At 40.7% G+C, this 23,840-nt stretch overlaps 3 protein-coding genes across 3 annotated transcripts; 1 reads left to right on the forward strand and 2 right to left on the reverse strand.

The window, feature by feature from the left end:
• The first annotated feature begins 1,156 nt into the window (after positions 1–1,156).
• rpl36a (ribosomal protein L36A) lies at positions 1,157–4,870 on the forward strand. Its single transcript, XM_053484799.1, has 6 exons — positions 1,157–1,180; positions 1,425–1,539; positions 2,027–2,132; positions 3,323–3,390; positions 3,521–3,643; positions 4,787–4,870. Exons 1-6 carry the CDS (start codon positions 1,176–1,178, stop codon positions 4,805–4,807), a joined length of 438 nt encoding a protein of 145 aa, XP_053340774.1. The 5' UTR covers positions 1,157–1,175; the 3' UTR covers positions 4,808–4,870.
• Positions 4,871–8,361: 3,491 nt separating this feature from the next.
• On the reverse strand, positions 8,362–9,319 carry LOC128512263 (glycine receptor subunit alpha-4-like). The gene is made up of 2 exons (XM_053485453.1): positions 9,249–9,319; positions 8,362–9,080 (listed from the first exon to the last, which is right to left on the reverse strand). Exon 2 carries the CDS (start codon positions 9,048–9,050, stop codon positions 8,805–8,807), a length of 246 nt encoding a protein of 81 aa, XP_053341428.1. The 5' UTR covers positions 9,051–9,080; positions 9,249–9,319; the 3' UTR covers positions 8,362–8,804.
• Positions 9,320–10,096: 777 nt separating this feature from the next.
• Positions 10,097–22,481, reverse strand: LOC128511770 (glycine receptor subunit alpha-4-like). Its single transcript, XM_053484750.1, has 10 exons — positions 22,393–22,481; positions 20,111–20,238; positions 17,228–17,295; positions 16,878–17,101; positions 16,703–16,785; positions 13,542–13,679; positions 13,083–13,297; positions 11,812–11,970; positions 11,081–11,182; positions 10,097–10,901 (listed from the first exon to the last, which is right to left on the reverse strand). The coding sequence occupies exons 1-10, from the start codon at positions 22,455–22,457 to the stop codon at positions 10,626–10,628; spliced, it is 1,458 nt and encodes a 485-aa protein (XP_053340725.1). The 5' UTR covers positions 22,458–22,481; the 3' UTR covers positions 10,097–10,625.
• Between the last annotated feature and the right edge of the window lie 1,359 nt (positions 22,482–23,840).

A 23,840-nucleotide genomic window follows, 5' to 3' on the forward strand; every position in this document is an offset into this window, starting at 1 on the left:
GTTTTATCTCAGGGTCGTACACGTACACCCAAGTTTCGTCACCGGTTTTCTCTTAGTTTTAACTTGCTGATGAAATAGTAACACACATGGTTAGAGTCAGAATAGCGCCAGTTGCACGGCCCTCGATGTACACAGGACGATGTCTTTTGACGGCCGGTGCTCCGTGTGACTGTGCCGCCTTGTGCTGCCATCTGTTGGCATGTTACAAAACTAGTCTCTAAACTTTATGATCTCATATTAGATTCTTAAATCTTCCATTATACTATCTTCCTGTCTCCTCTAGGATCTGACATCTCTCTCTTACTCCCCCTCCCTTGAGCTAACACTTCCTGGTTCGTCTCTGGACGAACATCTGTACAAACTCAAACTCTTTGTTCTTCAGGATGTGTTAACATGGTTTATGTTCTTTGTAGTAACGGATGTAAATGACACCAGGTGCTTGGTTAAAGATATAAAAACTCTGACAGGCGTGTGTGACTGTGTCTCTTCTGGTGCGGTTAAACTTATCAAAGCACGGCGAATGGACAAAGGGACTTGTTTATTCAACTATGACTGACACAAACAGCAGTCCATGATAATGGAAACTATTTTTGATGTATATGTTTAACTATTAAACTATAGCTGTCTCATTCACTCACTAACTCATCATCTATACCCTGTATACAGGGTCGCGTGGGGCCTGGAGCCTATGCGCGAGGCAGGGTACACCCTGGACAGGGTGCCAATGCATAGCACAGGGCATACACACACACTCACACACACTACAGGTAGTTTCAGAACACCAGTTCTCGGGGGAAACCCACCAAGCAAATGGGAGAACGTGCAAACTCCATCCACACAGAGACAGGAGTCGAACCTGGCCGGGAATCGAACCCAGACCCAGGAGGTGACAGTGCTAACCACTGTATGCCACTAAAAAGTTTAGTGATTCTAAAGTATTTCATAATATTACGCAATGTATTGTATATTACATTTTGAGGAAAAATTAAACAAGGTTGTTAGTATCAGGTAAATAATTAGTTGGGTTAAATAACTAACTAGCTCTGTTTGCTGGCTTGTTTTGAGTTCAAACAATATGGCGGATTTTCTTTTAGTCACTGAAATTACCTTAAATTTTACTTCATCATAAAATGCCTGACAGATTTCCAAAGCTGTATGAACTAGTCTGAAACAAAATGAGGTAAATTTAAACAACAAAAAAATATATTTAATTTAATTAATTAATTTTTAAAAATCAATATTGTTTGGTTTATCAGACAATAACGTTTTTAAATAATAAAACTATGACGTGTGGTGAATTCTGTTAATCTTTAATGTATACGTTGTGTGTGTTTTTACTGTGTATTTTAAAAATGTTTAAAAATATATATATAAAATATTCAAAACGCACAATATTCAACACATTTTCACACTCGGGGCGCAAGATGGCGCTGTTTCCCGCGTCTCCGTTTCCTCCCGCGTGTGACCTGTAACCCGGTACTAAACCCGCGCGAGCCGTTTCCACTTCCTCTTTGCTCCTGCGCTTCGAGAGCAGCCATGGTACGTAAAACCTGCAGAGAGAAATTTCACGCAGAATCCGCTTTAATCTGTTTGTTATCGTGAATTTAACGTTAATTAATCATCAGTGTGAGAGTTTATAACATTTAGTCGCCATGTTATGGGAATTATTTGTTTAGAGTTTTGTCTTATTTTAAAGATTAAACTCGTTTATAGCGCTGAAGTGACTGAGACACAAAATCAAGATGGCTTCCTGAGAGAGAGAAAGGGAAATGTGGAATAAAGTGGAATATAGTGCTTGCTTTATAAGCGATATGATTAAAGTTTATGGTGAAATTGTATATTATGTTGTTGTAAAATTCAGACCTCCTCATAATTGTTAGCATCTAGGCTAAATGTGTTCACATCCCAGCATGGTGGTTTAAAATGGTCTCTTCTCACAGCTTTATTAACATTATAGATTATTACATAGGATTTTAGGTTCTTGAAGTGTGAAGTCTTAAGTTTATTTTATTTTTTTCCCTCTCAGGTCAACGTACCGAAAACCCGCAGGACTTACTGCAAGAAGTGCAAGAAGCACCAGCCTCATAAAGTCACCCAGTACAAGAAGGGCAAGGACTCGCTCTACGCCCAGGGTAAACACACCTCTGTCTTAATTTAATTCCCTTTAGATCTGATGAATCCCAAACCCCTGCATGCACAAGTGTCATGTACAGACAGATCGGTCTGGGCCTGTATTTTCTCTACTAAGCGTCTCGGAGAAGGAAATCACTCATAATTGGATAAATTCTTACAGTGGTCCTACCTTTAGGAGTAAAATCAAATTAATAAGGATCCTTAAAATAAGAAATAACTCCTACGTTATAGAATAAAGATGTCGATTTTTGGAGCTTCGGTTTAGCAACGGTGAAGATGCAGCTTTAAAACAGTGATGATTTGGATTTGTCACAGGCAAAGATGTCAGAAATAATAAATCAAACTTCGCTCTTAGATCCATACATTTCTTTGATTTTAGTCCTACTTTTAAAGATAAGTGAGAGCAAATTATTAACCTTTTTAAAATAGAAACTCCTATCTTTGCGTAAATGTAAAAGAGCTCCGGAGATGTCCTAACTTTTTAGGAATAGTGAGGAACGGAGAAACGTTCAGGCAGAGGATAGACGTTTTAATAACCTTGAGTAATGTGGAGCTCATAGGATACAGTTTTGACAAAAATGTAATACTTTTTCTTTTAGTTGTGACACCTTTTGCCGGAAAGAACATTTTGTATGCCATTTTGACAAATTGCCTTCATTCACTTATAAATTAGACTCCAGATGGGACTCTGTTTACTTATAGATCAGACTCCACTCACTTCAAGGCCGTGATAGGGCAGAACTTTGCTTTATTTCTTTACATTTACTCACTCCGCCCCAGACAGTCCCACACAGCTCTATTACAGGGGATTTACACAGTTCTGATTGGAGCAGTCTGATTAAGATAAAGCTTTCACAAAACTGCCACTGATTTCACTTCTCCGGCACTTTAGTTTAAATCTACAAAAAATACCTATCAAAAGTACAACACCCACTATATTGTTCAGACTACTTTATGGCTCATAGTGTCATAAACAGTCCTACCTCTAACTGAAAGAGTAAGAAGCTTTATTTTTTAAAAAAAATCTAATCTTGTCTCAAATTAATTTTGAGCACACTTCCTAGGAGTGATTTCTGAGACGTTTGGTGAATACGGGCCCTAAAATGTTGATTCAAAGAATACAAAATAAGTTTGGGGTTGTTTGTTTGGGGTTTAGAGAAAACGTTTAAACTTCCTTTAAATCTTGTAGGTAAGAGGCGTTACGACAGAAAGCAGAGCGGCTACGGAGGCCAGACGAAGCCCATCTTCAGGAAAAAGGTACGAGTCGGAGTCGAATGAGCTTTTTATTCTGTTGTGAAGAGAATTTTTTAAATGCTGAACTACTGTGAAAGTTCCAGACCTGGGTTTAAATTTAAACATATTCATACTCTCATCTTTTCCTCTGTAGGCTAAAACCACAAAGAAGATCGTGCTAAGGTTGGAGTGTGTCGAGCCCAACTGCCGCTCTAAGAGAATGCTGGCCATTAAGAGGTGCAAACACTTTGAGCTCGGAGGAGACAAGAAGAGAAAGGTGAGGGGGCGCGTCAGGTCTTACACATATACACTGAGTAAGACTCTGGGAAAGTGCTTGCTGCAATTGATCACTAGAGCTGGTTCAAAATCTAAATCAGGATCAGCACTGGGTTACAGGGAGCATCCTGATTAATTACAGACCTGGCAACCTTCGTATGTTGTCTCAGTAAAAGTCTTAGCCGAGTGATTGAGAGATGAGGTGTTGAGTGTTTTGATAAACTGACTGCGTGGAAGCTCTGCCCCCTTACCCCTGTAGTCACATGATCATAGGAAGTCATTCTGGATTTTTCGTGCTTGGAAGGTGTGACCATTTTTATTCTATTTTAACATAATGTGTGCGTTTGACCAAAGTATGGGGGGATGTCACTCCTACAAATAAAGATTAAACAGTGAAGTCTTCGGCCATGATGGAGTTTGTGAGGGAATAGAAGTGAAGGATTGTAGCAGCATCAGAATCTCATGCTTTTTTCCTCCTCATGCCGCTCCTGCACTAATAATTCACATGTCTGAGTTCTGTTTACAAAAAAACACTTGCGTCTCATGGATTGTTGAGCAAGAAGTTCCATGTGTATTGTGGGTAATCGTGTTCTGAAGGAATGGTGTGTGTTTGTGTGTGCATGCCATGTGATGTACAAGAGTTTTATATTTGTGGTCATTTATTGGTTTTCTCAACCTGGTCCTCTGGGATTCCTTCTCAAACCACACGCACTCAGTTGATCTGCTCCTTAGAGCTGTGACTGAACAAAACCCAGACACTCTGAGGTCTCTGAGGAACTCTCAGTTTGGGTCTTTAAGAGTTTCCATTTTATTAATCTTAGTTAAAGTGCATGTGTTGTTTCACATCAGCTGAACCTAACCAGCATCTCTGCTTTATTTTTTTTTTCCTTAACATGATCATGAAACTAAAACGCCAGTATTTTGTTTGTTGTTTTGGAGGAACAGAAGTACATCACCAGTATCTAATTTAAGAACCCATCAGCTCTTGTGGTTTTACATGAAATATAAAAACGAATGCTCTGTTGAAATTTAACCTGTATAAGTTTTATATTGTTACACATTTTATGAACAGTACTTGGTGTTTAATCATAATTCATGTTTTATAATGAATCTCATATTTCCTCCGTTTCTTTGTGTGTTACAGGGCCAGGTCATCCAGTTCTAAGCTGGACCATGGACTTTCTTTTGTGGTTCTTCATCTGCTAATAAAAGTTGTATACAAAAAAAACCTGCCTGCTGCTTTTATTTTAATTACAGTTCATGTGAATTTAAATGGTGGCGTAAGTGGTTCATGGTCAAGGGTTCAATCCCAGCTGCTGGTTTGTGTTCATGTTTTCCCTGTGCTTGGTGCGTTTCCCCTCACAGTCCAAAGACGTGTAGATTAGACTAAAAAACGTTGTTTTCAAAATCCCCCACAGTGTGTCTGTGCCCTATAATGTATTGGCACCCTTATTTAGGATGTATCTGCCTTATACAGGATAAGTGGTGTAGAGAGTGAGAGTAAATTTATAATAAGCTTTACTGTAGAGATGGGGGGGAGAATAATCAATTCATTTACATATTGCAATTTTTCAGTTCATAAATCATCGTAAATTAATTTATATTCATAACGTGTGGTAGGAGTAAGGTATATATTTGCAAAGTTTAGAATTGTAAAGAAATCTGAAACGGAATCTAATAAAGAATGAGAATATTTATAAAATTGGGATACTTGTAAAACACAATATGAAGTGAATAGGCACTGAGGATATGTTGGGAGAATCCCTGGTGATTTCTGTTCATTGTATGCTGTTAAGAGATGTGGAGAGATAAAACTACTTTATTAAGCTTTTTGGGAATTTTGCTAATGTGTACTTCCTGGGGTAACTGCTGGTTTTAAGATTTGCCTATAAGTATTTTTTATTAAAAATTTAGGACACCGTAAATGAGAAAGTAGACCTTTTGTTTTCCCACCTTTGGAGTTTTATATTAGAACCAATGCAGGTAGTCCGCAACTTATGAACAAGTTCTGTTCCAGCAGCAAGTCTATGTTAAATCTAATGAGTCTTGTTTACCTTTGACACGAATATAATACAATGTAAAGCAATACCAATCTATTTGATTAAATCTGTCCCCTTTTTCCACACTGTTGTCATGTAGACAAAAACTGTAAATGCGCCTAAGGCAATGTCAAATATAACAGTGTTGACTCCCTCTGCCCTCCGGACCTGTCTGACCCATCCTGGTGTTCCGCTTCTGGTTGGAGATCTGAGAACGTCTGGCTTCGACTGGTGTTGACAGCTGTTTCTCTGAGGACTTTACTTGGCTGCGGTTGCTCAATAGTTCAAGATTGCAATGGACTCCATATTTACATCAATTAACATCAACAGTTATAGCTGAACTGGCTGCCATCTAACACACTGTATAAATGCAGATCATTTCCTGCTCTGTGTTTCACCCAAATGAGGATGGGTTCCCTGTTAAGTCTGGTTCCTCTCAAGGTTTCTTCCTATTACCATCTCAGGGAGTTTTTCCTTGCCACTGTCGTCCTCGGCTTGCTCACCAGGGACAATCTGCTCATCTTGATTCATGCACACTTACATTGCATACAGACTTAAATAATTATTTTGATTGTGTAAAGCTGCTTTGCGACAATGACAATTGTTAAAAGCGCTATACAAACAAAATTGAATTTAATTGAATTTGTGCCTTTAAATCGCAAGGGGAATCCCGGATGCCATTTTGTCTCCGCTGTTTTCCACTGTATTGGACTCTGTTTTGTTGGGAATTTTCTAAAATTACGATTATTTACCATAAAGACGGACATTTTTTTATCAGAACTGATTAATTTCTCACGCACACATAAGATATTCCAGGCTTTAGACATTTTATATACGTTCACCGTTACTAAAAATAACTAAAATACTGTAAAAATATTGTTAATATTGGTATCTGATGCACTGCAGTGTCTAACATATGAGTTACTTCCATGATTGAACCGGAAGTAGAACCGCGGTTCATTTGTATCTGCAGAAATTCATAACTTGGATGTTCGTAAGTTCGTAAGTGTAAGGCCTTGTTCACACGGGCGTTAAGTTTTTGGATAAACGACAGTGCTCTGAACGTCCTAGACGTTTATGTTGCGTTTTATAGTGGCGCTTGATTGACTTCTACACCGGCGTTTGTTTGTCTCTGTCTAACGTCAGCCTGCAGCCCAAACTGTAGTTTGTGTGTTAACCTGTGGGGGCAGTGTGTCGGGAACTGGATATGAAAGCCCGCTGCTACCGGGTTCACTCTCTGACTGCACAACGTTGGATTAAAGGAAGTCTTTTTTTGTGGTTTATGAAGAAATGAAAATTTCCGCGTAAGTTTTTCAACAATGATTTTTTTTATTTTGCCCTTTTCCGCATTTCCCTATGTATAGCATGGAGGATCATGGGATATATCCGGTCCTCTGAAGCGTAAAATGAACACGCAGAAAACAAACTAGAAGCGGTTTTCTTGCGTTTGTTGGGTTTTGAACGCCAAGAAAAAGCTGCATGCAACGGTTTTTTAATGCCGTATAAATGCCATTATAATTTATAATTTGTATAATGCCGGACAAACGCACGTCACCAAAGCCCGTGTGAACAATCTCACTGACTCCTATGTGTAGAAAACACTCGCCGCTTAAACCGCGCTCACCGGACGCTACAAACGCAAGAAAAACGCTCGATTTTAACGCCCGTGTGAACAAGGCCTAAGAGGTTAAAAAAAGTTCTATTGACACGTCACTAGCATATGTAAATAATTATAAAACAGCATTATGTTTTATCAGATGCTCTGTATGCTGAAGACGTGGCATTAAGAGGTCCATACACACAGCGTATCATAAGTCATAAGAGTCACCTCGCCAAGGTGGTAATAATCTCAATAGGAGTGTGTGTGTGTTCTAGAACACAGCTTGCTCAATGGCTGGAAGCGTTTCATATCTCTGTTGTTACAGCCTTGGATTATTTATGCCTTGTGTCTTGTCCAGAGCTTGTAAGCGTAGACAGCGCGGAGCTCAGGGTCCGTCTGTTCACGGTTCACTTCTTCGCCTCTCTGGGATTTCTCTTTTAGCCACAGGGTAGGAGGCTCCTCTGACACGCGGCTGAGTCACCGACGTGACCCGTCGCTCAGAGATAGCGTATTAGTGATTCACTGCAAACGTTCAGACTGTTCCAGAAGACCTGATTGACAGATTGGTGTCAGTGTGTGTGTGTGTTTGTGGACATGTGGGAGACTCTTGCTTCGTCTAAACACTTGCTTCTGAACCTCCACATAAAGTACTGTTGCACCGCTTCCTGTCGCAAAGGCTGCTGAGGAGCGTGCTCGCTTTTTAAGAAATTAACGAATTACACATGACGTGTTGCAATAATGTCTCCTTGTTCATCAGACTAGTTTTCTTTAACGTGAGACTTGATACTTACGTCCTTTGTGTCTTTCCTAGAGAATGGATTCATCTGTTACAATTTATCTTCCTGGATCTAACAGAAGCATCTTAACACACAATAAATAGCTAACGCGCTAGTAACACGTGAGGGAAGTTAAGCTACGTTAAACATGATAGGAAACCAGTATTAAATATTTTATTGCTCCTGTTTACATGTTTGAAGAGTTTCAACTGCTTGTTTTCATGTTGCGCTGGATTGCAATGCCTTCTGGGTAAGTGTACATAGTTTTCGAAACACTAGGCAGGAGACTCGGGTTGATAACTGACTTTTGACCTTTGCTGTGTCTGATACAAAATAAAAAAAAATAAAACGGAAAATCATTTACAATCGATCATTGTTCAAATATGTACAGAAACATCATGAAGAAGCATGAAAAGGAAGTGCACGTAGCTATCACAGAATGCTTTCCTTGCTAACTAAACAATGCTGATGAGTGCGTAAATTTATAAGCGTACATAAATTAGCTTACTCCATTGCTTAGTGAAAGACAATGTACAAGCGCATGAACGACTTGTGACCTGCTGGTGTGAACTTAAGGTTAGGTTACAGGCAGGAACGTAAGGTTGTGAGATAAGCTACAGGAAGCTACACGGGAGCCAAACACAATGCTTGCTAATTTCCACTTCGCTGACTGATTCAGTCTGTTCAGTGAACCGTCCATGACGGTGATGTGAAAGCGCTGGAGCGGTGTCCTTCAGTCCACAGCGTTCACAGGACGGAGTGGAAATCCTCGTTACGCAGAACTTTGTAGGTGAGCCAGTAGAAGACGTTGAAGATGAGGAAGGTGAGGGGAAAGAGAGCGCGCGAGACGGTGTCGATTCGTTTGGCGCGGTCAATGAACCGGCGGCGGATCTGGAACATCGAGTGACCTGGAGGAAGAGCGGCGAACATGGCCGCCGCCTCAGAGAGGGGACCGTCTCCGGACAGGTGGACGTCCAAGCCGAAGTTGGACATAAAGTAATCCTGGTGGTGTTGCGCTAACTCCTGTGAAGAACGGCGGACAGATGGAAGTACGATGACGCAGGGTGAAATGATTTCTTATAGTTGTTTATGTCTATGCCTACGTAGCTGACATTTTATTAGGGTACGTCTGCATCATCCATAAGCTATACAACAGCGGTACCTTAAGAGTGTGTGTGTGTGTGTGTGTACCTGTACACAAGCACTGCATTGTTTTGTGTTCCTGTAGGATGTCGTGCCGACTGTAATATCATTGCTCTTGGTTTTCTCAGCTCCATCAAACTGACCTGAAGCCTGAACAACACACACACACACACACACACACACACACACACAGTTTACTCAGAAATGGGCATAACACATTATTTATTCACAGAGCAAATCATTCCCTCGCTCTTGTGTTCTCCACACAGTGCTGAGCCTCTGAAACTAGGTCACTGCAAATCCCAGCAAAACACACACACACACACACACACACACACACACATGCGCACACAGCTGAGAACCCAGTGATACACTGATATACATTTCTTTTCCATTGTGTTTGTCCAATACTACACTATACTCACCGCAAACGTTCAGACTGTTCCAGAAGACCTGATTGACAGATTGGTGTCAGTGTGTGTGTGTGTTTGTGGACATGTGGGAGACTCTTGCTTCGTCTAAACACTTGCTTCTGAACCTCCACATAAAGTACTGTTGCACCGCTTCCTGTCGCAAAGGCTGCTGAGGAGCGTGCTCGCTTTTTAAGAAATTAACGAATTACACATGACGTGTTGCAATAATGTCTCCTTGTTCATCAGACTAGTTTTCTTTAACGTGAGACTTGATACTTACGTCCTTTGTGTCTTTCCTAGAGAATGGATTCATCTGTTACAATTTATCTTCCTGGATCTAACAGAAGCATCTTAACACACAATAAATAGCTAACGCGCTAGTAACACGTGAGGGAAGTTAAGCTACGTTAAACATGATAGGAAACCAGTATTAAATATTTTATTGCTCCTGTTTACATGTTTGAAGAGTTTCAACTGCTTGTTTTCATGTTGCGCTGGATTGCAATGCCTTCTGGGTAAGTGTACATAGTTTTCAAGACACTAGGCAGGAGACTCGGGTTGATAACTGACTTTTGATCTTTGCTGTGTCTGATACAAAATAAAAAAAAATAAAACGGAAAATCATTTACAATCGATCATTGTACAAATATGTACAGAAACATCATGAAGAAGCATGAAAAGGAAGTGCACGTAGCTATCACAGAATGCTTTCCTTGCTAACTAAACAATGCTGATGAGTGCGTAAATTTATAAGCGTACATAAATTAGCTTACTCCATTGCTTAGTGAAAGACAATGTACAAGCGCATGAACGACTTGTGACCTGCTGGTGTGAACTTAAGGTTAGGTTACAGGCAGGAACGTAAGGTTGTGAGATAAGCTACAGGAAGCTACACGGGAGCCAAACACGATGCTTGCTAATTTCCACTTCGCTGACTGATTCAGTCTGTTCAGTGAACCGTCCATGACGGTGATGTGAAAGCGCTGGAGCGGTGTCCTTCAGTCCACAGCGTTCACAGGGCGGAGTGGAAATCCTCGTTACGCAGAACTTTGTAGGTGAGCCAGTAGAAGACGTTGAAGATGAGGAAGGTAAGGGGAAAGAGAGCGCGCGAGACGGTGTCGATTCGTTTGGCGCGGTCAATGAAACGGCGGCGGATCTGGAACATCGAGTGACCTGGAGGAAGAGCGGCGAACATGGCCGCCGCCTCAGAGAGGGGACCGTCTCCGGACAGGTGGACGTCCAAGCCGAAGTTGGACATGAAGTAATCCTGGTGGTGTTGCGCTAACTCCTGTGAAGAACGGCGGACAGATGGAAGTACGATGACGCAGGGTGAAATGATTTCTTATAGTTGTTTATGTATATGCCTACGTAGCTGACATTTTATTAGGGTACGTCTGCATCATCCATAAGCTATCCAACAGCGGTACCTTATAAAGAGTGTGTGTGTGTGTGTGTGTGTGTGTGTACCTGTACACAAGCACTGCATTGTTTTGTGTTCCTGTAGGACGTCGTGCCGACTGTAATATCATTGCTCTTGGTTTTCTCAGCTCCATCAAACTGACCTGAAGCCTGAACAACACACACACACACACACACACACAGTTTACTCAGAAATGGGCATAACACATTATTTATTCACAGAGCAAATCATTCCCTCGCTCTTGTGTTCTCCACACAGTGCTGAGCCTCTGAAACTAGGTCACTGCAAATCCCAGCAAAACACACACACATACACACACACATGCGCACACAGCTGAGAACCCAGTGATACACTGATATACATTTCTTTTCCATTGTGTTTGTCCAATACTACACTATACTTACTATTTAGGCCACATAAACACCAAAAATCTCACACACTTTGCACTACATACTAAACGTTTTGTATTATTTTCAATTGAGGTGCATTATGGGCATTCTGAAGCTCTTTTTTTTTTTTTTTTTTTACTTCTGTTAAATTCCATGAATTGACTTTCACTATGCTGTACTTTCAGTTGTTGCTACAAAATGGACAAACGGTTTGCTATAAACGTATTCATCACCTATAGTGAGCTGGTTGTAGTTTGGGACACATTCACACTGGATTGAATGCCAATGCCGCCACGTTTTTATTGGTGAATAATGTTGCAACATGGCCCTAATGTGTGTTTGTGTATGGGTGGGTGGGTGTTAGGGCAGAACATGGCGAAGTCACTCACGGCTCTTTGCCGTTGCTCTTCCTGCAGTCGCCTCCTGAGTCTGAAGAACTCTTTGTGCTGCCGAGAGACAAAGTTCACCGCGGCGTACTCCAACAACGCGGCAAAGACAAACAGCAAACACACAGCCATCCAGATATCTATCGCCTTCACATAGGACACCTACAATATACACACACATGTGATGGACTTTTACGAAACTGATTGATGAACATGCTGCAAAAGTTAGATGAATAATTGTGAAAAGTGTGTAGTAAGGAATGATGGCATAAGTATTACAGTCAGATGGATAAATGGATAAAACATAATTTGGGAATCTCTGCAACCAGACCTTACCACATTGTGGATGGATGGATGGATGGATGGATGGATGGATGGATGGACAAAACATAGGTAGGGAGTTTCTGCAGTCAGACCTTGGAGTACTATGGATGGATGGATGGCTGGATGGATCGATGTATCAAGCAATGGATGGATGAAACATAGGTAGGGGTTCTCTGCAGTCAGACCTTACAGTACTTTAAATGGAAGGATGGATCAAGCAATAATTGGACAGATGAAACATAGGTAGTGAGTCTCTGGAGCCAAAACTTATAGTATTGTGGATCAATGAATGGATGATACATAGGTAGGGAGTCCCTGCAGTCAGACCTTACAGTATTGTAGATGGATGGATGAATAAAACATAATAAGGGAGTCTCTGGAGACTTATAGTACTATGGATGGATGGATGGATGGATGGATGGAATACAGTAAAGTAGTCTTTGCAGCCAGACCATAAAGTACTGTGGATGGATGTACTGATGAGTGGATTGATGAAACATATGTAGGACGTCCCCGCAGTCAGACCTTAAAGTACTGTAAATGGATCGATCAATCAATAACTAAATGAATGAAATATAGGAAGGGAGAATCTGGAGCCAGAACTTACAGTATTGTGGATCGATGAATGGATTGATGTATCAATGAATGGATGGATGAAACATAGTAAGGTAGTCTTTGCAGCCAGACTTTACAGTACAGTGGAAGGATGGATTGATGTATAATAAATGGATGAGTGATCTGAGATGTTATTACTGCTTTGATACTGAAGTTGAATAAGTATATAGATGCATGAATGGCAGCTTGAGGCCAGAGTTCGGTACAACAGACGACTGAGGGTATAGACAGGTGATTGGTTAGCTGGGTGGATGAGATGGATATGGGCAGTGAGACGCTGGAGTTCTGATGGACAGTTGGATGGGAGGCTGGGTGGAGAGACAGTGACTTTAAACCTTGGGCAGCGAAGCCCTGGAGCCGGAGCTCTGCGTTGTCATGGTGAGGACAGTGGTGATACCGAGGCCGACGCGAGCAGGAGCGGCGTCCATGTTGATCCAGAATGAAACCCAGGACAGGATGACCGTCAGCAGGCTGGGAATGTACATCTGGATGAGATAATATCCCATCTGCCTCTGCAGGTGGAACTTCACCTCGATGCAGGTGAACTTACCTGCCCAAACACAAGCAATACGTCACTACCAATATAACGCCTAGTAAGGTTCAGTAAATGATGCTTCTCCTTAAAAATCCCCTTATTACTCACAGCTTCCACAAATCTGCATAGAAAAAGGTCAGAACCTGTTTTGAAAGTCTTGCGGCATTTCTGCACGCCGAATACATTCTAATGGAATTAGACGTTTGACCTCAGGAGTGTTTGGGGTTTATTCGTGCGTGAGCTAATGTTTGTGTGATACCGGTGTTGTAGTGCTTGGTGCAGTATCCCAGGTCCTTCTCCTCTTTCAGCACAAACTGCGGCATCGTTAAATCATCGGCCACCTGCACAGGACCTTTATCCAGCCACTGGAAAATCAGATCGTTCATGGTGTAACCAACTGAAGAGAGAGCGTAAGAGAGATCCGCTGATGAACATTTTTATTTTGTCTTAAAGAGGAAAATAATTTGCATTTAAACACACCGTCTCAGTTTCCTGTCGGTTTAATCGTCATCGCTAATTTATGACCCATATCAAAAGTTTCTTTGCTCAGACGAGGTTTGTCTGACGATTCGGAACGTTAGGTCACGCTACAGAATCAGAGCTGACCCAGAAGACAGTGTGATATGACACGGTAATTATTATTATTTTTTTACATACTGGACAAATTCTGGCTTAATGTGTTTAGATTAATGAACATCTCAAGGGTATCAGTATTCTGGGACAGCGCCCCCTTCTGGTAACTAATGATTAAATAAAAAAATGTACGAGTATATACTACAGTATGTATATGTACTGTGTAGTACTGTGCAAAACGCACATGCAAATAAATGCTATAGAGTAAGCGTGGCTTTAAAAAAAAAGAAATAATTCCAGAAAAAAAGTAATTAATGAAACAAAGGTGTGATTGACTTTGAGAACCCTTTAGGCTCAGGTACAATTTGTTTAGTTTTATGAGGAAATTAGCTACCAAGTTTTACTGCGCATCCTGTAGGACTACACACAGTTCTTCTGAGGATCTGTTTAATTGTTGCACGCAAAACCCAACAATTTCTATTTTTTATTATATATTTTTTATGAAAAGCGATCGCTTATATAGGGTGCTGTATTTTTCTGTAACTTTTAATTTTGTGTTTAAATACTGATGTTTGTACTGTAAATGTTTTTGTACTGGCTCAATAATAAAATTCAAAAAGACTTTCGAGCAGCACTCAGGGTCTATCCTGCACATCTTCAATGAGATCATATTTTCTCACACATTTCATGCTCATTTCCATAATTTTCTTTTGATTCTGTAAAGCTGCTTTGCGACAATGACCATTTAAAAAGCGCTATACAAATAAAAATTGAATTGCATTGAATCATTCCCACTGCCATGTCCCGAGGGAACGCTGACGAGGGCTCATTAAAGACAGGGTTATTCTTAGTGCGGGGATAAAAGGTCAACTCGACGGCTTTGTGAGTCAAAATGGTCAAAACGCCTCTTTCTGTATTCTCAGATAGATACCAACCTGAAGGATTCTCAGACAGCTAGTTTTACACAGGCGACTCACCGACACACACTGAGCCTACCATGCTATGGGAAAGCCTGCGGGTGGAAAATGAATAAAATATTAAAGTCTGAGGGATCGTGACTGGGAGTTTAGGGATGAAGTAACCTGGGACTGTTCCATGAAAAAACTCGGCAGGGAGTATCAGGAATAAAAATAAAGTGAAACTGATTCTCAACGATGAGATCGAAATGCCGAAGCTGGAGAGATGTACAGTTGTGTTCAAAATAATAGCAGTCCAACATCAGTAACCAGATCAGTAATTGTTTTTGGGAGAAATTATATTTCTTCATGGTGAATATATTACTTGTAGGTGTAGTGAAGGACTCAACAGTCATGATTGGATGAACCTGATTCGGTGCAATTTAATCATTAATTGAAATGGGGCGTGTTCAAAATAAAAGCAGTGTGGAGTTCAATTAGAGAGGTAAATTATTCTGTAAAAAAACAGGTTTCAAACAAGTTCTTCTTATTTAAGGATAAATGCAGAAAAGGTTGTCCTGTGCATTTCCCTCTGAAAATCAAAATAAAATAGGTCGTTCCAGATATTGTTCCGAACAACAGCGTACTTCAATTTAAAAGTTGATTAGAGATGGAAGAAAATATACAAACAGGTGCAGAACATGATAGGCTGCTCTGATAAAATGATATCAATGCTTTAAAATGGAGATCAAAACCAGAAAGATGTGGAAGAAAATGGAAAACTACCATTCGAATGGATCGAAGAATAACAAAATTGGCAAAGACTCAGCCAATGATCAGTTTTAGCAGGTCAAAAAACATCTAAAGTTACCTGTTAGTACTGTTACTATTAGAAGACGGCTATGTGAAGTCAAGCTATCAGCAAGAAGCCCCGCAAAGTCCCATTGTTGGAAAACAGACATGTGCTGAAGAGGTAACAGTTCGCCAAAGAACACACTGACTGGCCTAAAGAGAAATGGGACAATATTTTGTGGACTGATAAAAGCAAGATTGTCCTTTTGGGTCTAGAGGCCGCAGACAGTTTGTCAGGCCCCCAAACACTAAATTCAGGCCACAGTACACTGTGAAGACAGTGAAGCATGGAGGCACAAGCATCATGATATGGGGAAGCTTCTCGTACTACAGTATGGTGTTGGGTCTATTTATCACATTTCAGGGATCATGGATCAGTTTGAGTCCATCAGAATACTTAAAAAGGTCACGTTGCATTATGCGGAAGAGGAAATGCCCTTGAAATGGGTGATTCAACAAGACAACGACCCCAAACACACCAGTAAGCGAGCAGCATCTTGGTTCCAGACCAACAAGATTGACGTTATGGAGTGGCAGCCCAATCCTCAGACCCTAATCCAATAGAAAACTTGTGGGCTGATAGCAATTAAAATGCTGTTTCTGAGGCAAAAGCAAGAAATGCAGAGGAATTGTGGCATGTAGTACAATTGTCACAGTTATAAAGCAGTTCTCAGAAACCATGGTTATACAACTAAATATTAGTTCAGAGATGCACAAGAAAGATTAAACTTCAAGCATTTTTGTTTAAACGGTAGTTTTATCACTTTGTAAAGATGAATGATGACACTGCTATTTTTTTAAACAGACTAATATTTGTTTTTCTTCACTTTCTGTAAACTAATAATTTATTTAGCACATTTTTCTTCATGTTGTGATTCAGAATAGAACGTTTAGGGTGTCCAATGCATTTGTGTGATTTAAATTAAAAGTTATATGGATATGGAACTTTACTCACTTTTTTCAGCACACTGCTATTATTTTGAACACAATTGTATATGGTTAAAGTAGCGCATTTGAATAAATGAAAAAACAACAACTAGCACACTCTAACCAATCAGAATTCAGAATGTGTAATAATTCTTAATAATGAAGGACTCACAGCTCTCTAGCTGCATGGTGCAGGTCTGAATGTCCATGGGGAAGTTCTTTAGATCCATTGGACAAGACAGAATCAGAGTCAACCTAAGAGAAAGACCGGTATGAGAAAAAAAAAAAAAAACACACACTTCCTGAACAGAACGCTAACTCCCTGGTTCAAGTACTCATCATATTACCGGATGCTGTAGAGGACATTGCCGTTTTGGAAGATCCTCAGCAGCTTGTTGTCGGTGGTGACCTCGTGGAAGTTGGCGCCTTTCTCGTTGGCGAAGAACAGGTCGGGTTTCCAGATGGAGTCCAGCATGGACGGGTCCAGATCAAGCGAGTCATCAGGGTACTCTTTATACGCCAGACGAGGGTCGTTCCACTGCTGGCGCAAGAACACGTTCAAGCGGTAGTCCTGTGGAGGGACGAGGAATCGGACAGAGACGGGTAGAGTTAAAGGAGAAGAGATTACACCTGAAGATATCGAGATGTTGAGATGACACCTGTATAGTATTAAGTGTGTGTGTGTGTGTGTGTATACCATAGTGGTCTCTGTGACCGAGCCAAAGCTGTTGATGAAGATGTTGCAGGTGACGTTGACAGGAGGCCCTGAAAAAAGCATGGACACACACAAACCTGCGTATCATGACATGTAAAAGACAAATGAGCACACACACGTAGTCATGTTCAAAAGTTAGTACACCCTCTTTTAACTCTATATGTAATCTATAACGTAATAAAAATCATCTGATCATAGTGAATCATAGTATAAGACAAATACAACCGCAGATGAATAGCGCCCTCACATGATTTATGAGGGTAAGTTGCAGCCACGTGCTGCTAATCATCAGCCCTTGATTACTTGATCTATAAAAGCAGAAGTTTTGGCTGTTGGTTGGTCTGGAGCGTTCAGATGTGCGTTAACACAGTGCCAAGAGGGAAAGACATAAGCAATGGTCTTTGAGAAGCAATTGTTGCTGCACATCAATAGCATGCAGCTACGGATAATGCCGACATCTTGAATTACTCATCAGGTTGCCAGATTGTGACAGTGTAAAAGAAATAATGAGGAGCGCTGCACAATCCATGCCAGCTGTCCAACCCGCTCCAATTACCACCCAGCCGGCCTTAACAATTTTTTCCTGAATATTTGATAAGATAAGATGAGATACGATAAGCTTACAGACAGATTATTATTTATTGATTTAACTTTAGGGACGTAAGTTACATTTCTGGCTAATCAGCCGGGACGTTCCACTCTGACACACACTGATGTCCAGCTTCATCTCAGCACTAAGATGAATGATAGATGAGCTTTGACACACACACACGCGCACGCACACACACACACACAGACACACACTAAAAGACTGAGCTAATAAAAGCAAAATAAGAGAAAGAGATCATTTTTTTTAAAAAGAGGGGACAGAAAAAGGAAAAAGGGCTAGGGAGACAGGGTGAGAGGCTGAGGAGGCGTGGGAGGACAGGGACGAGAGCATGAGCCTGCAGGAAATGTGTCAAACATGATCTACAGTGTGGACGGGCGAAGGAAGAGACAGCGGAGAATATAAAATAGTAGATAGAAACAGACAGAGAGTGACTAATTTGGGTCTGTAGGTTAACAGCGAGCAGACCACAAAGGAAACGAAACGTTTTGGCGTGTGGATGGGGAAATTCTGCACACCAACCCGTGTTGCTGCGCTCTAAACGCTCTTAACGTGGCGGAACCCAAGCGAGATTAGATTGTCGCAATCATCAATAAAAACATGGCGTTTTTAGGTTTTTTAACGAGGACACCGGCGGATAAACGTGTACATTTTGCCACATGGAGTCTGAGGTGAATGCTGATGTCAACCGAACAACCGAAGATTCACTAGCTACAGTAACATCATAAAGTGACTACATGCTGTCTAGCTAGAGAAAGGTTCGGGAGAAAGTTAATATTTTAGGCAGAGCTTTAAAATAAAAGAAGGTTCGATAGTCTGGAGGAAGAATCGAGAGGCACTGAATCCAAGTTTCTTGGAGTTTAGTGTGAAGTTTTCATGGTCGGTGATGATTTGGGGTGCCGTGTCGTCGGCTGCTGTGTGTGTTATCAAGTCTAAAGGAGATTTTACAGCACTTTATGCATCCGTCTGCTGACAAACGTTATGCCATGTTTTCCTTTTCCAGCAGGACTTAGCAATCTACCACCCACCGGTTTGCTGACCCTGATATTACTTGCTTACGTGCTTGACTGGCCAGTGACCCAAACCTCATAAAGCTATGGGATCATTGTCAGAAGAAGGATAAGAAACCCCCGAACCAACAATACAGATGAGCTAAGGGCTGCTATCAAAGCAACCTGGTTTTCAGTAATGCCTCCGCAGCGCAGCCAGGCTGATCTCCTCCATGCCATGACACACTCATGCACATGCTTAAAGAACCTTAACTAATATAATGTATTACTTTAGATGTTATGAATCTAGAATATATGAGATCAATAAATTACAAAAGCAAACTAACTTTTGAATTTTTCAGGATGTGCTGCGTATAAACACATTGACATTCTAGTTGGATAATATCTAAGAACATTTTTCATGCCACTTAGCATGTATGTAAACCATTAGCCTCACTAGCTGAAGCCTGGCACTGTTCTCTGTACATATAACCTCTATACCATATACCATAACTTCCTCAGCTGTTATTTTTAAAATAATACCTGCTATTTTATTCTGTGGGGAATTAGCGCTGCTGAGATGTCATCTCATAAAAAAAAGTTGCTGTTCTGAATAACTTTTGCCTTTCTGACCTTTTGCATTTCTAAACTATTCCCAGCCGAGCTCGACTGATTAGAAGGGAATATTTTTGCTGGACACACGATTTTTTGTTTCTTTCTTGTTTTTTTTTTCCGTTTTCAAGTACCTCCCTGCTGCGCGCACACAGCCTCTTTATCAGCGTTTGTCTTTGTATTCCCGCAGTCAGAAAGGGAGTGAAGACTCGGACCGTTTGTTTTTATTTCGGGCTGAAATCAGCAGGTTCCTCTCTGCACGCTGCTGCTGCTTCCCGGCGTCTCAAAGAGACAAGAATATCAGCAGCAGAAAAGAGGGATGAAGGTACAAGGAAAAAAATGCAAGAAAATGCATGTTTTAGATTTCAGATTAAATTTATGGCTTTTGAGAAAATGAGCAAGATGTTTATTTGGACAACGTGGGTGCTCTGTAGCTGCAGAGAGCTTAAATAAAGATGTCTCAGGCCAGATGTTTTTATATAAACTTAAAAAAATATTTATTAAACATGACATAATTCACTATTGATATTTGATTAAAACAAATTATAACTGCACTTTTAATTGAGCAATTTCATAGTTGCATTTCAAGTCTCACCAAGTTTCACCAAGCAACAATGAAATCATAATGTTATTATGTGTAGAAATTACACACAGCACCTTTAAAGTTGGGCCTGATGCGAGCATCGTAGCCTGACGTCTTTCCCATAAGCTTGTCCAGAAAGTCTGAGGGCGACAAGGGCTTGGACCTTCCGTTCGGTGATTTCATGTCCTTCCCAAAAGTGAACCTGGAAGAATACGAAACAGAGAGAAAGAAAGATTTTGAATTAGATTAGTCTTTAAAATGTTCTTTCAGTTCATACAGTGCCTGAGCAAAGTTTTGGTCTTTTATGATCTACTCCACCTGTCACTTCTGGGCCACATCTTGACTGATTGCATCTCATTCTTACATGATCAATGCTTTGAGTCAGAATTTGTGGATTTTCGTTTGTCCGCCCACCTCTTGATCACAAGGTCTGGGGAGTTTCCTAGCCAAATTTTTATGTTTTGTTTCTTGAGCCACTAAGTTATCACTTTTGCCTTATGACGAGGTGCTGTAAAAGGCATTGTTCAAAACCAAACTATTCTTGGATGGGTGGGAAAAGTTGCTGTAAATCCGTTTTTGTGCAAAGCAATGATGCCTGCACGTGTTTCCTTGCAGATAACCATGATAAAAACTTCTAGTCTTTTAATAAACCTCAATTAGCACGAGAGAGTGATCTCCATCCTTGTCCTCATCAACACTCTTACTCATGTTAACAAAAGATTCACTGGCATGATGTCAACTGGTCCTTTTGTGGCAGGTCTGAAATGCAGTGGATTATTTTATTTTATTTTTTTTTTCATTTTAATGGCAAAGAGGAACTTAACTGTAATTAATTTCAATTCATCTGATCACTCTTCATAAAGCAAATAACCATCATAAAAATTGAGGCAGCAGACTTTGTTAAAAATTAGTTTGTGTCATTCTCAAAACTTTTAGCCACAGCTGTACTGGATGGACCTGAGTTCATTATTTAATATTCGTCATCATTAAGAAAAGTATCAGAACGGCCAACTTGACTTTGCTGCTTTGCTTAAGATGATTTGACACCAGCTTCCCCTTTAATTAACTCAACATTATCCAGGGTCCCCTCGGCTGGCTCTGAGCTCTTTCTAGAACATTCTTTCTGTCCAAAGCTTTTCAACACAGTGTGGAAATCTCCTTAGGTCTGGATCCCAAATGACGAGACGTTAATGTACATGTTGATATTACATGTGACAGAAAAGTTTGACTCATTATAAGAATAACTACAATGCCCTTACTCTTTCTCTCTCTCTCTCTCTCTCTCTTTTGTTCATCCCTTCGTTTTTCCTCACTCTCTCCATCTGTTTGCTCTCATACTGTATCTCTGTTTCATGTTCTTGCTTTGTTTTGCTCTGTGTATATGGGATATTTTTCTGGCTTAGTCTGCGTCTTTCTGTCGTGGTCGTAGCCCCCCCTACGCTCCCCCCCGTCTCATTTCCCCCTCTTCCTTCCCCCCTCTCTCATCACTTTTACTCTCCACTGAATCTGATTCCACATTAAACTCTATTTCACGCTCGCGTTCCTTTACTTCACTTCCTCTTTGAACAGACAGATGCTCATGAAGTCAAGAATATTAAAATGACAAGAAAGTTTATCCCAGTTTTAATTTGCGATTTAGTCACCTGTGAGGTCTTGGCCAAGAATCCGAAAAAAAAAAAGAAAAAGGGAGATTTAGTATTAGATAAGGTCTTGAAAACAGTCATTCAAATCACGCAGTACCCGAGAAAGGTTTTGGTTAAAGGTTTTATGATGTACCACGCCTGCTTAGATGAAAAGTTGCAGGTTGTTTATTAGCACCCAGAATAATGTAGTAACAATAAGAGCAGTGACTGTTAAGTGTCCTATAGATTATTATTAGTATTTTAAGATCAGTTTAAATTTTGGTAGGAGCCAGCGCAGGATCCATGAGCTAGATTAGATTAGATTAGATTAGATTAGATTAGATTAGATTCACCTTTATTGTCTTGTGATACACTTGTGACCGTCTGCTTCATCAACTAAAGCTTATATAGATGTTTATCTGCTATTGTCTACTTATAAACTGTCTCTAAACATTAGCATCATCATTACTAAAGGCCTGAGGATACAACACACAAAATCACCTTGAACAAAATGAAATTGTACATTTTCGTTAACTAAAATGGGATGAGATGCACGTTGAATACCGCGATGTGATGAATGGATGATAATCAGTACATGCCTAGTCTCCACCCACACACATATAAATGCACACACTCACTTAGCCCTTCCTGATCTCCACACACACTCACACTCACTTATCCCTTCCTGACCAACAGGATTTCGAACTGATTCAATTAAAAGTGAAAACCCTTACCTGTGGACTCCACACACCCCCAATAACACTGAAATCCACACAACCTTCTGCAGCTGTGAGAACATTCTGCTCCGTTTCTTGCTCGATGAACCGTGCTGCTCCAAAACCAAAGGATCGAGATCTTCCCCCACACTCACACTCACACTCACACACTCTTCTCCTCCCACACTGGTGGACTCGCAAACCACATCAAGCTTTCAGAGAAGTGCCGGCAAGAAGTTTCATTTTGTGTGTGTGTCTCTCTCTCTGTCTGTGGGGGGAAGAAGAGTCTCACTCCCTCCTTTCTTTCTCTTCTCTCTCAGTGGTCTCGCAAGCCGGAGGAGACGAAGGAACCGGAGCAGATCCAGACGCGTAAATGTGTGTGTGTGTGTGTGAGTGTGTGTGTGCAGGCATTCGGGCGTGTGATGCATTTAAAGATGTTTATCAGTAAAAACAACTGTGACAAGAGTGCACTCTTACCGTCATTCTCGCTTCATTTCCCAACTCTCCTCTTCTTCTCTCCATCTCACCGACCTGCAGACTTCCACTCCCCTGGAGTGTTTTTTTTTTTTTATCTTTCCCCAATTCAACCTGACAGGAGGCAGATTGATCTTTGAGTCATCCATACAGTGTAATACAGTGTAAAAAATATCAAAACGGCCTGTATGGTTTTAGTTGCCTTTTTTTCCCTTCTTCCTATGAAAACGTGCTTCATAGTGGAAGATGTGAACCTGCATGTAAATATCAATTTAAACACCTCCAGAGAACGTGCCTTGTAAAAAGGGACTTTGGAGAGAGATGTGCACACACGATCACACACACAAGGAGTGAAAGGCCAATGTGGAGGAGTGAATGAGTTTTAGGGTGTCTAAGGCCCTGGGGAGAGGGATGTATATTTCATGTCGCCTGGACTCTGACTGACCTGAGGATTATAAATACCAGACAGACAGAGAGACGGCGAGAAAAAACAAGATGGAAAGACTGAGGAACAGACAGCTAGACACAGAATTATGGTGATGGATGTTTTTTTCCTTAGTAATCCAGTGAACATTTGGTTCTGTAGCTTATGTTCCTTCTGTAAACCGATCAAGGATGCTGAATCTAGTGGCCAGAAAACGACACAAAAAAGTGTTGGAATTTCTAAAAAAAGAAGAAAAAAAAAGCTTTAAGCTGTCCATGTTTATCAGCAGGATTTAATAAGAAGGGATGCTTTAATGACTGACATGAGGACACATAACAGTGTGTTCTTGTAACCAGAAGGTTGTAAGTTCAAATCACAACCCTGGTTGAGTTCTTAAGCACGAAGCTTTTTCTAAAGCTGAAAATCTGTTAAATGTCAACCTTTTCCTAGACAATCTATATAAATAAGAGAAAGGATTTTTTTTTCTGTACATTGGGTCAGAACTGACTCTTTCAGTGATATCTTTACACCTTATACATTGAAGGACCAGGAACCAGTCTCAGGAATT

The sequence above is a fragment of the Clarias gariepinus genome, chromosome 24 (assembly GCF_024256425.1).
Source record: "Clarias gariepinus isolate MV-2021 ecotype Netherlands chromosome 24, CGAR_prim_01v2, whole genome shotgun sequence".
Taxonomy (NCBI): Eukaryota; Metazoa; Chordata; class Actinopteri; order Siluriformes; family Clariidae; genus Clarias; species Clarias gariepinus.